Source organism: Leptonychotes weddellii, chromosome 9 (assembly GCF_054177405.1).
Source record: "Leptonychotes weddellii isolate Sample4059 chromosome 9, ASM5417740v2, whole genome shotgun sequence".
In the NCBI taxonomy this organism is placed as follows: Eukaryota; Metazoa; Chordata; class Mammalia; order Carnivora; family Phocidae; genus Leptonychotes; species Leptonychotes weddellii.
The window spans coordinates 75,853,679-75,867,865 of NC_138377.1; the positions used below are offsets into that span (position 1 = coordinate 75,853,679).

General features: G+C 40.0%; 1 protein-coding gene across 5 annotated transcripts in view; it reads left to right on the forward strand.

The window, feature by feature from the left end:
- The window catches only part of MAPDA (N6-Methyl-AMP deaminase), a 57,908-nt gene that overhangs the window by 37,106 nt on the left and 6,615 nt on the right, over positions 1-14,187 (forward strand). For 3 of the 5 annotated variants that reach the window (XM_081829533.1, XM_081829532.1, XM_081829535.1), the window contains 6 exons: positions 3,061-3,148; positions 5,244-5,325; positions 8,007-8,133; positions 9,595-9,675; positions 11,748-11,886; positions 13,627-13,727. In XM_081829533.1, coding sequence (XP_081685659.1) covers positions 3,061-3,148; positions 5,244-5,325; positions 8,007-8,133; positions 9,595-9,675; positions 11,748-11,886; positions 13,627-13,727 — 618 coding nt within the window. The remainder of the gene's footprint in view (positions 1-3,060; positions 3,149-5,243; positions 5,326-8,006; positions 8,134-9,594; positions 9,676-11,747; positions 11,887-13,626; positions 13,728-14,187) is intronic. The other 2 variants (XM_081829536.1, XM_081829534.1) reach the window with 2 other exon arrangements.

Below are 14,187 nucleotides of genomic sequence, written 5' to 3' on the forward strand. Positions count from 1 at the left end.
AAATGAAGGGGGGAAATCGGAGGGGGAGAAGAACCATGAGAGACTATGGACTCTGAGAAACACCCCCTTTTAGAGGGGAGGGGGTGGGGGGATGGATCAGCCTGGTGATGGGTATTAAAGAGGGCACGTATTGAATGGAGCACTGGGTGTTATACACAAACAATGAATCATGGAACACTACATCAAAAAAAAAAATAAATAGGAAAAAAAAATCCAACATAATGAGGTAAGCTGTGTGTTAGAGATACGTACAGGGACTTATAGGAACCTAAAGGAGGCTTGTCTAATTAGCTACTCAACAGATACCATTGAATGCTGCTAGGAATGTCTCACTTTCTGTTGTTGATTGTCACCGAGCAAAACTGATGAAATCTTGGATTCTGACAGCTTATCTAGGGCTACAATAATGCCATGCTCATTATTTTATTCCTTTCAAAGTTGGTAAAAAGCTTTATTAAAATGAAGTAAGGGGGCACCTGGGTGGCTCAGTCAGTTAAGCATCTGCCGTTGGCTCAGGTCATGATCCCAGGGTCCTGTGATCAAGTTCTGCATCAGGCTCCCTGCTTCTCCCTCTCCTTCTGCCCCTCCGCCTGCTTGTGCTTTCTCTCTCTCTCTTGCTCTCTCTCAAATAAATAAAATTTTAAAAATAAAATAAAATAAAATGAGGTAAGGAAGGGCCCCTGCTTGGGTGCTTGGCTCAGGTCAATATTTCAGGGTCATGAGATGGAGCCCTGCCTTAGGCTCAGTGGGGGAGTCCGCTTGGGGATTCACTTCCTCCGCCCCTCCCCCAACTCTTGCTTGCATGCGCTCTCTCATATAAATAAATCTTTAAAAAATATAAAATGAGGTAAGGAATAAGATTTTGTGATTTGACTTAGTGGTACTAGAATGAGCAACTTTAGGTGGTTCAGAAGGATGACACTGAGAGTAAAGTTAGTAACATTTACATATAATAAATGAACCCTGTGTGGGAGTAAGCCAAGAAATTCTTTGTTCATAAATGTGGGACCAAGAGTTTATGGATCATTTAACAGTCTGGTCAAGATGATCTGGATGTAATCTCAAAGAGAAAGGATTGGAATATGCTTGAAGTAATACTAACTATTACATGTCCCAGACACTACATTCAAGACTACTCTCTGAGGTGGGTATCTTTATTGTTCCCTTTTTGCAGATCAAAAAAACCCCTGAGCCTTAAATTGATTACATGTAACTTGTTCAAGGTCACTCACAGAGAGAGTAAGTGGCAGAATTGACTATCTTTGTCTGGTTCCAGAGCCCATGTTCTTTCTCATTCAGGAGATGTAGTCTTATCGTCCTTTGAGTAAGCAGAAACTTAACTAATTGTGATATACTCTATCTGAAGAAGGAACTCAAGTAAGAGTTTGCCTCAGTACCAGTTGCTGCATGGAGCAGAAAGGGCTGAATCTGGCAGACACAGATGTGGACCCCAAGGAAGTATTATTGGACATGGGTAGGGATGATTCCACAGGCCTCACCATGGCCTAGATAAATCGTCCCATTGCTCTCATTCCATACTTGCCAACAGCCTTCTGTTGTTCTATTTGGTTTCACTGGCAGCTCAAGAAACCAAGAAAGAGGGTGCCTTGGATAGGAGCTCTGGTCTCCTCAGTCACGGAGGACTGCCAGTTCATGCCCGAACTTCACCCTCCCTGTCAATGCTGCATAACAGATAGGCTTCTGCATTGGCCACATGTGAGCTGGGGTGGAGGGAGTTGGCTTCTATGTGTCTGGTCTGGAGCCGATGACAAGATGCAGTTCCTCAGCCTGCACAGATGAGGCCCACACTCTGGTGGTAGCATGGGCAGCAAAATGGGAGTTTGGGGGGCACCAGTGCCATGGGGTCCAGTGCCTATGGTGATGGTACAGAAGCTGCAGGGTCATGCTCAGTGGTGTAGGAAGCAGTGCTGTCTTGCTGGGTCCAAGAGTGTCCCATGATTCTGAACGCTTTTGTGTTGTCCTGAGCTGTGTAGTGTCTGAGGCTGATTCTGCAGATCTCCTGGTGCATCTGAGCTTAGTATATTTATATTCTAAGATTCTAATAAATTCCTTTGTGGCTTTAGTTAAGCGAGCGTGGCATAGGCAGGCACACACACGCGCACACACACACACACACACACAACCAGATGAAGCCCAGACCTTGGATTACAGTGAGTCCACTAAAGTAGTGCCGCCTTGTTAGGCACTGTCTACACAATCCGCCAGCCCTTGTTCCTTTGCCAGGACACTGCACTAGCCTGATCATGTGCATATAGTCAAAACTGGTTAAGTTTAGGATACCAACTACAAAGACTAGCTAGGGCTGGTTGTCACAGCATTTCCAACCTGGTCCTTTTTTCTTCTAGATTTAGTATTTTTTTAGGATTGATCGCAGAGAAGGAAAATAATGCCTTCATCCTTTTGATATCATTTACCCTGGTCATTTAGTCATTTTTGGGTTGTTGAAATCTGTGCTAAATTGGATACCATTTTACTCGTATTTATCATCCATTTTCTTTGTCAAAGAGAGATTTTTCTTAGTACTCCTGGAGAAAATTTCACCCTGCCTGAAGAAACTTTTGCAAAATACAACTTATTCGTAAATAACTTGAATAAGAACCGTAAGCCATGACTTTGAACGGTACATCAGTAATGCCTAATTGTTTTAGCCACTTATTTCCATATGTACCTTCCTAGTACTACACACTCATAAGTAGTTTTAGTTCTGCCTCATTTTCTGTTTTATCAGCTACTGTTATGAACACTAGGAAATGGAGAAATGGCTAAAGGGAGAGAAGAGAAACAAAAAGTGTGTTTGATGTGCAGATTTGGATTTAATGTGAGAATGAGGGTTGTAATGGGAACTCTTGGAAGTGTTACAGTCTCATCACAGTCTCCAGCAGGGGTATGACAAAGCAGGTCATCTTAACCACATGAGAGACTTGGAACATTTTTTGCAAATCAAATTTAATTTGTGAAATAAAGCTGTAGCATTGGGCATTTTCATTGGGACCCTTACACTAACATTATCAATATTGTGTCCATTGCCTTAACTATCAGGTCACAAAAGATGTCATTAAAGAATTTGCAGATGATGGTGTCAAGTACCTGGAACTAAGGAGCACACCTAGAAGAGAAAATGCTACAGGTAGAGTTTAATTACTTCTCAGCAAATATACTTTTTTCCTCTGTGCTTTGATGATTCATGTGTTTATAAGTTGAGAATATGAAGCACTTGCTTTAACACTGTTGTAGAGTCAACAGTCCAAATCTTCTGATGTACATTAATGATGTACATTATTTTTTTTTTAAGATTTTATTTATTCATTTGACAGAGAGAGACACAGCGAGAGAGGGAACACAAGCAGGGGGAGTGGGAGAGGGAGAAGCAGGCCTCCCGCAGAGCAGGGAGCCCAGTGCGGGGCTCGATCCCAGGACCCTGGGATCATGACCTGAGCCGAAGGCAGACGCTTAATGACTGAGCCACCCAGGCACCCCAGTGATGTACATTATTAATGAGTGAGTTGTTAAGTTAAAAAATCAGGTCAAGGATTATCTGTTTAAGGGAAATTAAAAGGCCTACAAAAATTTTGCTTGTTCTTGTTTTTTTCTCACTCTGAGGAAAGAATGTTTGCTCCTTATAGTTACATTGTCTTAAACAGAGGCTACTTCTTGCTCCTTGCATTGAGGGCACTTGTGAGACAGTGCCACTGAGTAGATGCTGAATCATGTTTTATGACAATCACAGAGATGAAGGTTTTTCAGTCCCTTCTCAGAGACTGATAGTGTCTTAAGCCAGGAGCAAGGGGTGAGGTGGTAAAACCTCTCTGGATGGAGATGAGTGGATCTGGATGTGGTCTGGAGAAATTTCCTGGAACCCTCTTTTCATAAGGGCAGTGTGGAAAGATGTTATGCAGTGTCCTTGGGTCCCTCTTAGTCCCTTGTCTGTGACCTGAAAAGGCCCTGCCAGTTCATCTTGCACCCTGACATGTGCAGTCCAGTTATTCAGGGGATAAATTTTTTAAAACTACATAAAGTAAGTGTTGGACAAGCAGAAGATTCTTATCTCGCATTTTTAAATTGTAGGATCAGTTCCAGATTATGCTGGTGAGGATAGTGAAAGGGAAGGAGAGAAGAAACCTGCCACTTACTAGAACTAGTTCGCTCTTTGAATGGAGATTCCAAGAAGGATGCTAACCTGATATGCAACAAGAGGGGAATGGTTAAATAAGGGTTACTGGAATGTGAGGCAACCATTAAAAATATTTGCGAAGATACTATAAAGACTTGGGGATAACACTCAGAATACAGGACTGTATTAAACAACTGAACAGGATACATATATACATAGTAGCCTCTCATCTATTCAAAAAACATTTATACTTAGAAAAACAAAGAGTGGTTATCTCTGAGTGGTGGGATTATAGGTTACTCATTTTTTCCTTTATAATTTTCTGTGTTACTTGAGATTTTCTGCCAAAAGAAAGCATTTTATGATTGGGTACTGCTTTCATTTTATGAAAGCAGTATTTTAGAGGGGGTTGTTCTGGAGAGTGCTCTCAGAGCCCCCAGAAGACGACTTGTACACCCAAAATTGGAAGAACTGCTCTAGTACCCTGGACAGGAAACACTGAGCCTGGCCAGGATTGAAGAGGCAGGAACCCAAGAGGGGATTTTTTTTTTCTGGACCAGCAGGAAAACATTCTGCTAATAGAGAAAAATGGTTTGTTTTTGTTTCTGGTTTTTTTTTTTTAAGGATAGGCCTTAGAAAAGGCTGTTCTTGTTTTGTTAGAACAGGCATTTTAGATTTTTATAGCAATTTGTGAGAATAGTTGTTTTTTTTGTTTTGTTTTGTTTTGTTTTTAACTAGGCTCCCCACTGAACACAGGGCTTGAAATCATGACCCTGAGATCAAGAGTTGCATGCTCTACCAGCTGAGCCAGCCAGGCGCCCTGTGAGAGTAGTTTTATGTCTGTTGGATCTAAGAATACTTTTTAAATGGGCTTATATTTTGTATGTCTTTTTTTCCATTTCTGCTTTCTCGTACTTTATTTTTAAAAATTTATTAAAGTACAGTTAGCATTTATGAAAATGTACCCATAGGGCTATGTTTTAACTCCTCTTTAATCATGCCCTTGTCACAGCATAAAGTAAAAATGTAATTGTTCATAGAGGGATGCTAATGTTAAAGGATGAAATAGTTGATGATGTCTTGACAAATATTTTCTTTATGTCCTTTCCAGGAATGACTAAAAAGGCTTATGTGGAATCTGTACTTGAGGGCATAAAACAGTCCAAACAAGAAAACATAGACATTGATGTTAGGTAAGAAGCATTGTACCTTAGTGGTCACCATTTAAAAAAAAAACTAGAATGTGAATATGTTATTATTTTGATCATGAGTGTAATAGATTTTTATAAATCAAACAATAACTGATTTTTATCTTAGAAAAATGGAGTCAAGAAATCTATTGCTTAAAAGTTGAGAATGCAGTTCTGAATTTGTTCATGTGGCAATAAAATTCTGAGTACTGTTGCTCTAGAGAAGTATGGCTTCCCATTGCTCTTCAGCCAAAATCCAGACTTCTTATTGTGGCCTGCAGGGTCCCATGTGATCTGGTTGCCTCTCTTCAACACTTGTCATTGTTACACACTGGTTTGCTCTCTGTTCTTCAAATAGGCCAAGACTGTCCCACCTCAGTATCTATGTACTTCCTGTTGCTTTTGCCTAGAACACGCTTCCCGCCATATCCTTGCATGGTTGGCTTTTCATTATTGAGTTCTCATTTTGGCTGTCACTTCCTCAGAGGGCCTTCCTTGACCACCTTATCTAAAGTGCCCCCCCAAATCCTCTAGTAATCCTTTTTATTTCCTTTATTGCACTCTTCTTAACAAGATCAGAAATTATCTTGTTTGGGTGCCTGGGTAGCTCAGTCGTTTAGCATCTGCCTTTGGCTCAGGTCATGGTCCCGGGGTCCTGGGATAGAGTCCCACATCAGGCTCCCTGCTCGGCATGAAGCCTGCTCCCTCTCCCATTCCCCCTGCTTGTGTTCCCTCTCTCACTGTGTCTCTCTCTATCAAATAAATAAAATCTTAAAAAAAAATTATCTTGTTTTATTTGTACATACATACCCACTAGAGTGTAAATTCATGAGGCCAGGAACCTTGTCTTTTGCCACTACCCTTCCAGTACTTAGAACAGAGGCGACACATAATCAGGGCTCAATAAGTCCTTGAAGGAAGAAAGCTACCTATATAGTTTCTGGCTATAAAATCTCTCCAAATTAAGCTTAGCTAGACTAATACACACACCCCTCCCAAAAAGAAGCAGGCAAAAGACAAGAAGAGAATTAAGAAATGAAGACCTACAAATGACCAATAAGTGTATAGGGAACTATTTAATCTCACTAATCAGATAATTTTTTAAAATTATTTGAGAGAGAGAAAGTGTGCAGAGGGTGGGGGAGGATCAGAGGGAGAGAGAGAATCTCAAGCAGACTCCCCACTGAGCGTGGAGCCTGACATGGGGCTCAGTCTCACAACCTTGAGATCATGACCTGAGCTGAAATCAAGAGTTGGACGCTCAACCGACTGAGCCACCCAGGCACCCCAATCAGATAAATTTAAAATATTACAATGCCATTTCAATAGCTCCCCTCAAAACAAGGTAATAACCAGTTTGTGAACTTACACACTGCTAGTAAGCATATGTAATAAATAAAACTTCTTTAAAAAGCAGTATGTATTAAGATGTACAAAAATGTTTCCTTCTGACGCAGTACTCCACTTCTAGAAACGTATCCTAAGGAAATAAATTGATTTTTGTGTAAGATTCTTTATTGTAGTGTTATTTATTTATGTTTATTTTAAAGATTTTATTTATTTGAGAAAGAGTGAGAATTGAGAGAGAGAGCATCAGTAAAGAGGAAGGACTGAGCAGGGAGCTCAACTCTGGGCCAATCCCAGGACCCCGGATCATGACCCGACCCAAGGCATATGCTTAACTGACTGAGCCACCCAGGCGTACCTATAGTGTTATTTATAACAAAAAGTGGAAAACATCCTAAAACATTTAGCAGAGGACAGTTACATTATGTTATGTTCATATGATTTACATTGTTTTCTAACATTATTTAATGACAGGAGAAATCATTAAGTTAAAAAAAAAAAGTGCATTTATATATAGTTGATCCAAATTTTGTAAATAAATAAGTGCTGGAGGAATGTAAAAAAATAGATAAATTAAAAAATGCTGGAGGAAAATTATGCAATATTAACAGGGGTTCTCTGGGTATTAGATGCCTTGTAGAATTCCAGCTAACATGAAGAATGAATTTGTATCAGCTATTGGATATGTGTTAGAATTAGAATATTACCAGTTTTTTAACACTTAATGAAATAATGGATCTAAGCCTCCTGATGAAAGAACACACCATCACTTATGAAATACTCTTGCTAAAAAATTGAATTTGATCAAGCCTCCAGACTAGTTCCAATTTTCAATTTATTGGAGATATAAGAGACAGGAGAAACAGGTTAAGGACACAGGAATGCACTCAGCAAAATGCACATTATAGGAAATTTTATAGAACAAAGGACGTGGTTTCTTTAAGTTCAAGAAATAAATTCAAGAAAAGTGGTGGGGGTTTATGGAGAAGGGGGAAGGTGGGGCATGGAGGGAGCGCCTCTGGATTAAAAGAGACTTGGGATGCATTGACCAACACAGTGCGTGGACTTTAGTTGAATTCTGAATCAAACAAACTAAAAAACAAGTGCAAGAATAAAAAAAACATGAAACGTTTAAGAATTTGAACACTAGATGTTTGGTGCTGTTTAGGAATTTATGGTCTCATGCCCTCTGGCAAAGTAAGCTGTCCTGTCAGTCAGGCTGTACTTCTACTAAGTAAATTTTACATGTAGCCTGCTATACCTCTCTGACCATACTCAGAGTTGTCTTTTTCATCTGCACTGTATTTGTTTTCAACTGTGTTTTTTTTATATTAAAGGTATTTGATAGCAATCGACAGAAGAGGTGGCCCTTCAGTAGCCAAGGAGACCGTTAAACTTGCTGAAGAGTTCTTCCTCTCTACTGACAATACAGTTATCGGCCTTGACCTCAGTGGAGACCCTACTGTAAGCTGTTTTTCCTAAATACATTTTATTTCTGAAAAGTAGAATCGGGGCACCTGGGTGGCTCAGTTGGTTAAGCGACTGCCTTCGGCTCAGGTCATGATCCTGGAGTCCCTGGATCGAGTCCCGCATCGGGCTCCCTGCTCGGCAGGGAGTCTGCTTCTCCCTCTGACCCTCCTCCCTCTCATGCTCTCTGTCTCTCATTGTCTCTCTCGCAAATAAATAAATAAAATCTTAAAAAAAAAAAAAAAGAAAAGTAGAATCAATTTGTAGGGTAAGGATTAGCTTGGGGCATCCTGCATTCTCCAGAGGTCTACCAGACACTCTGTGTGGATGAAAACCTATTCTTAAATAAAATCTTTAAAAAAAAAAGGGAAGGAAGTGGCACCTGGGTGGCTCAGTCAGTTAAGCATCTGCCTTCAGCTCAGGTCATGATCCCAGCCCAACATGGGGCTCCCTGCTCAGCGGGGAGTCTGCTTCTCCCTCTCCCCCCTGCTCATTCTCTCAAATAAAATCTTTAAAAAAAAAAAAAGACCTATTCTGCCCTGGATGACCAGAATGTCTATAGCAGCTATTCTCAACCAGGGTTCTGAGAAAGAATTAAGCCCTCTAAAAAAGAAAAAAGAATAAGATTTGAATGAGAGGAGAGAAATTAATTCATTACATACAATGCATGTCTAATAATTAATTCTTAAGTATGGGTAGGCCTTAATTATCTCATAGAACCCCCAATGAGAAAGACTGGCCTAGAACTTCTTGAATGTCAGATTCAAGCACAGTGTCTCACTCGTGTCACTATTGACATTTGGGCCAAAGAATTCTTTGTCCTGGGAGGATGCCCTGTGTATTGCAGGATGTTTAGTAGCATCCCTGTCATCTCTACCCACTAGATACCAGTAGCACCCTCCTAGTTGTGACAACCAAAAATGTTTCCAGATACTGGCAAGTGTCCCCAGCGTGGGAGGAGGTGGGGGGGGGGCATGGTAGTGCAGAATTGGCCCTGGTTGAAAACCACTGGATTTGGAGAGTCCCAGGAAACTGGTTCTTATGGCTTTGTTTAAACCTGGACTATTGTGTTCTTATTTCATTCATCCATTTGGTAGAAGCTTTCTTTACTGTAATCATACAGGTTCCTGAATCAGGTGACTTCTCCTTAGCACTAGATACCTAGATTTCCTTACAGAACTAAAATTTGGTGACCTCTATATCTAGCATGGCTGATTGACATCAGGTTCACTCATATGTGACTTAACATTCTTGAGGGCAGGGATTGGGTCTTTGCCAGCTTTATATTCCCTCAAGTGTCTAGCACATTGTAGGTGCTTTATAAATGAAATTTTCAAATGAGTCAATCTGCCATTTTTTTCCTTGCCATTATTTTATTCCTTTGTTTATTGACACAAAGTACCTAATTCTTCAGTTTGCCTAGAAATCTAATTCATCTTCGTTTTAACTTTTATCAAGGTAGGACAGGCAAAAGACTTCCTGGAACCTCTTTTAGAAGCTAAAAAAGCAGGCCTGAAGTTGGCATTGCATCTTTCAGAGGTAAATAATAATGTAAAATTAGGGTGGAGAAGATAAATTACAGTGAAAATAATAATCATTTGTAAATGGCTAAAAGTAAACCTGGAGGTAAAAAAAAAGTAGAAGAGGAGGAATGTAGAAATGTTTTTAAATGTAAATTATAATGATAAAGGTATGATTTGCTTTAGTCCCTTGTTACTGGTTTTATGTTTTTGTCATTCCTGAGGGTGGCTGTTGACTCACACTACCGCTGTGTTGTTAAAACAGCTATTGACATCTTACTAGAGAAAATGCCTAAGTTTTCATCATCAGTCTTGTCATTGGAAGCTGACACTGAGAAAAGCACCGGTTCATCTCACTTGTCCTCATAGGGTAAGGGACCTGAATATCACATGCACTGGCGAGAAAGGAAGTAGCTCATCATTATTTTATGAGGCTCATCAGAAGATCGGGTACCCCTCGTTGGGCCCCAGCTCCTTGGCAACATGAGCACAATGACAGATAATGTACAGATAATGGCTGGAGAATAGTCACTTTCTTAAGCACATCCCTGTGAGGCAAACAAGGGAGTCAACTACACTTTCCCCCATTTTACAGATGGATTTACTTTCTATGTCAGTACTTTTATTTGTTTTCTTTTTTTTGACATACAAAAAGCTGCACGTGATTAATGTACACAGCTCGAGAAGTCTGGAGTTTATTGTCTCAAGTGCAGGAAATAATACTTAGGCTACTTACCTCACATGGTTATTTATGAATATTAGATGCAGTAATGTATAAAGGTTGAATAGCATCATGATTTAAAGATTAAGGAAAAAATTGGAGCTTCTTGTCAGTGCTGATGTTTTTCATGTCTATAAGCAAAGAGTCAGTAATCTGGTGGCAGAACTTAAAATCTAGGATCTGTGTTTCCACACTCTGATCAAAAAGATCTTTCACTCGTAGGACATCCTCTTGCTAACCTAACTGATGTCTGATTAAAGCTATTGGTCAATTAAATGGAACAGCCAGCATGTGTTACTGTGACCAGTTATCTGTGGTCTTTGTGCACAGCATTAGAACCGTCTCTTTACCTTAGTCTCTGTTGCTTTTCTTTTTCTTTTTTTCTTTTCTTTTGTCTATTTGTTTCTTTAAAATTTTTTTTTAATTTTCTTTATTCTGTTGCTTTTTTTGTTTGATGCATTGGACATAAAACATTTCATTTCAGCATGTTATGGTCATTTGTCTTGTAGGCTATCTAGTAGATAAAGAGTACAGCTAGACCTTTTCATGGTAGTTGTGGTATGTATGTAGCTGGCTGTGTCAAAACATGAATGGGGCACCTGGGTGGCTCAGTCAGTTAAATGTCCAACTCTTGATTTCCACTCAGGTCATGATCTCAGGGTTGTGAGATCGAGCCCCGTGTGGGTTCTGCATGGAGTCTGCTTGACTTTCTCGCCTTCTCCCTCTGTCCCTCCCTCCCACTTGCACTCATTCTCTCTCTCCCTCTCTCTCAAATAAATAAATAAAATCCTTTAAAAAATAATAAAACAGGAGCACACTGCACAGAGAATCTGGGCCCTGAAGTCAGATAGAGCTCTATGACCTTAGACAACTTTAAAAAAAAAAATACTTTGTATTTTAACTACAAAAGTTAGGTATAGTGAAGAAATTCCAAGTGTAGAGAAGTGTAATGTAGAAGGAAAAAAATAAGAAATGAAAGGTCCCTTTCTCGTTTCAGTTCTGCTCCCGAGTTGATCCTGTTACTTTTTCTGAACTTTAATTTCTTCATCTTAGTACTTTGTAAGATTCTTGTGAGGTTTAAAGGAGAATTTATGTGAATAGGCACAAAGCAGGTCTAAAAGTGTTTATTATTATTACTCTTGTTAACTATAATTAGTATTATCATTGGAACGAATCTAGAAGAATATTGGGAAATGAATGGGAAAATAAAGGCAAAGAAGAGAGCTGGGAAGGTATAGGTGGTTCAGCTTTCCAGAATGTCTGCATTATCTTCTCTGAGGGACAAAGTAGCTGGCTACAGAAAAAGGTACCTTTAAGAACCACTGAAAGAGGTTATTGATGCCCTCTCCCCCCACCCTTTTTTTTTTGAGATTGCAAACCAAAAAAAAGAAACACAAGTACTTCTGGATCTGCTTCCTGACAGAATTGGGCATGGGACATTTCTCAACTCCTCTGAGGGAGGATCCCTGGATCTGGTAGACTTTGTGAGGCAACACCGGATACCACTGGGTAAGGTTTAGGGCTTCACGTCCTCCAGACAAGACTCTATACATTTGTCCCCAGCCACCAGGTTGCAACCCATATGTGGAGAAGTACTGTTCTAAATATGTAAGTGTCATTTAGAAATTAAAAGTTGCTTGGTACATGTGCCTCTTGAGCCTTATTTAAGTAACAAAGTTTTAGCTTCCATTAGAATATAAGCTCCATGAAAGCAGAGCCCTTGTCTGTCTTGTTCACTGCGACATTCCCCAGTTCTTGGAACTCAATAATTATTATATTGAAGGAATAAGAGTCATCTAGTATTTCAAAATGACTTTAACCAAATTAATGTGTTATGAAAATGTGTGACATTTATTTAAAAATTAAGAATTATGGAAGATTCCAAGACATATTTTTACGTGTGTTGACTGTTACACACTTGTTTGTCTACATGTGTATCCCTGGAGCTGCTTTTATTTAACAACAAATATTTATGAAGTGCCTATTCTCTTTCAGTCACTGTTCAAATTGCTGGGAAGAGAGCAGTAAACAAAACAGGCAAAGGTTTCTTTCTCAAGGAACTTATATTCTAGCATAGGTAAGAGACAGTAAACGGTTACACAAGAAAATGTCAGTGTTAAGTTCTTTGAAGAAAATTAAACAGTTTGATATATTAGTGATGAGATAACTGCTTTCAATTGGATGGTCGGGGAAGGCCTTCTCTGGAGGGAAAAAAGCAGTTGGCTGAAAACCATTTTACTGAATGATCAATTTGCTAAATTTACAATTTTATCAATTTTTAACATGTGTGTGGGTGTGTTTTTTTAATTACTTACAGAGTTTTCAGCAATTCATGAGATTTTTTTTTCTTTTTACTAAGGACATTTTTAAACATCCCCAGAAGTTGAGAAAATGGAAACCACCTGCATAGTTATCTTAGTGTGGTGGCTCAGCTCTGTGCCCAGCAGTGTGAGGGGGCAGGCTGCCATCCCTTGGACTGAGTGGCCCTATGTTGAGGCTGCCTTATCATACTGAGCTGACACCATCCACCAAGTCAGTGAAGTATTTCTGCTCTGGCTGGGGAGCTCAGTATAGTGTGTCAAGGCAGGAATTTGTTAATAATAGAAGTCATTCTTAAGATGGACTTACTTGCAGCAGACAGGGAATAGATGGTTGTCTGAGTAAAGGAGTTTAGGGGTTTTCTTTAAGTCCATTTCTTCTCTTGGCTTTTTTATAATACTGTAGCCCTCAAGCAGTGCTGCTATTTTTTTTTTTTTAAAGATTTTATTTATTTATTTGAGACAGAGAGAATGAGAGACAGAGCATGAGAGGGAGGAGGGTCAGAGGGAGAAGCAGACTCCCTGCCAAGCAGGGAGCCCGATGCGGGACTCAATCCTGGGACTCCAGGATCATGACCTGAGCCGAAGGCAGTCGCTTAACCAACTGAGCCACCCAGGCGCCCAGTGCTGCTATTTTGTTTTAGCCTCCACTATAAGACCAGGAAGAAGTGCAGCAACCCTTCAAAAATTCCTTCATGATTCTTCCCTGCTTTCACCATGGTGACTGGCTTATAACATTCCCCTTTCCTCTCCATTTTGGATAAAAGAAAGGGGGAAGCACATAGCTGTGAAGGGGATATTAATTCTCTGCCTGGTACAGTTGCTGCCAAAATTGCAGCACAAAAATTCCTCATGTATCTACTTGGTGAACACTGATGAATGAGTCTACTAATCTGCTTTTAATAAGAGACTTTTTCCTCCTTTCATCTAGAACTCTGTTTGACCTCAAACATCAAAAGTCAGACAGTTCCATCTTATGACCAGCATCATTTCGGATTCTGGTACAGCATCGCCCATCCATCTGTGATCTGTGTAAGGTGTTTTGTATGAAGTATTTTGCTCCTTTTTCATTCCATTGTTGGATTAGGTCAGACATTCACTACTAGCTGACTGCCTTTCATGCCTCGGGGTGCTGCCCAGGTAGAGGAGTGAGAGAGGATCAGGGCATGAGAGGCTACAGAGGGCCAGGGTGACTCAGGTTTGGCCCTATGGGTAAAAGTCCTAGGCAGTGCCCAGAGGAACATAAAAAAATACTGATGCCCAAGTACCCATCCCTTGAGATTCTGTTTTATTTGATCTGGGGTGAGTCCTGTACACAGATACGTTTTAAAAGCTTCCTAGTGATTTTTATATGCAGCCATGGTTGAGAGCCATTGCCCTGGTGTTTTTCTTTTAAAAAGGATAAACAGACCTATTTAGTTATAGCTATGTATGGATGTGTTTATAGACCTGTTTAGACTCTTAAAAGAAGCATGGTAAACAGGAAAATAGA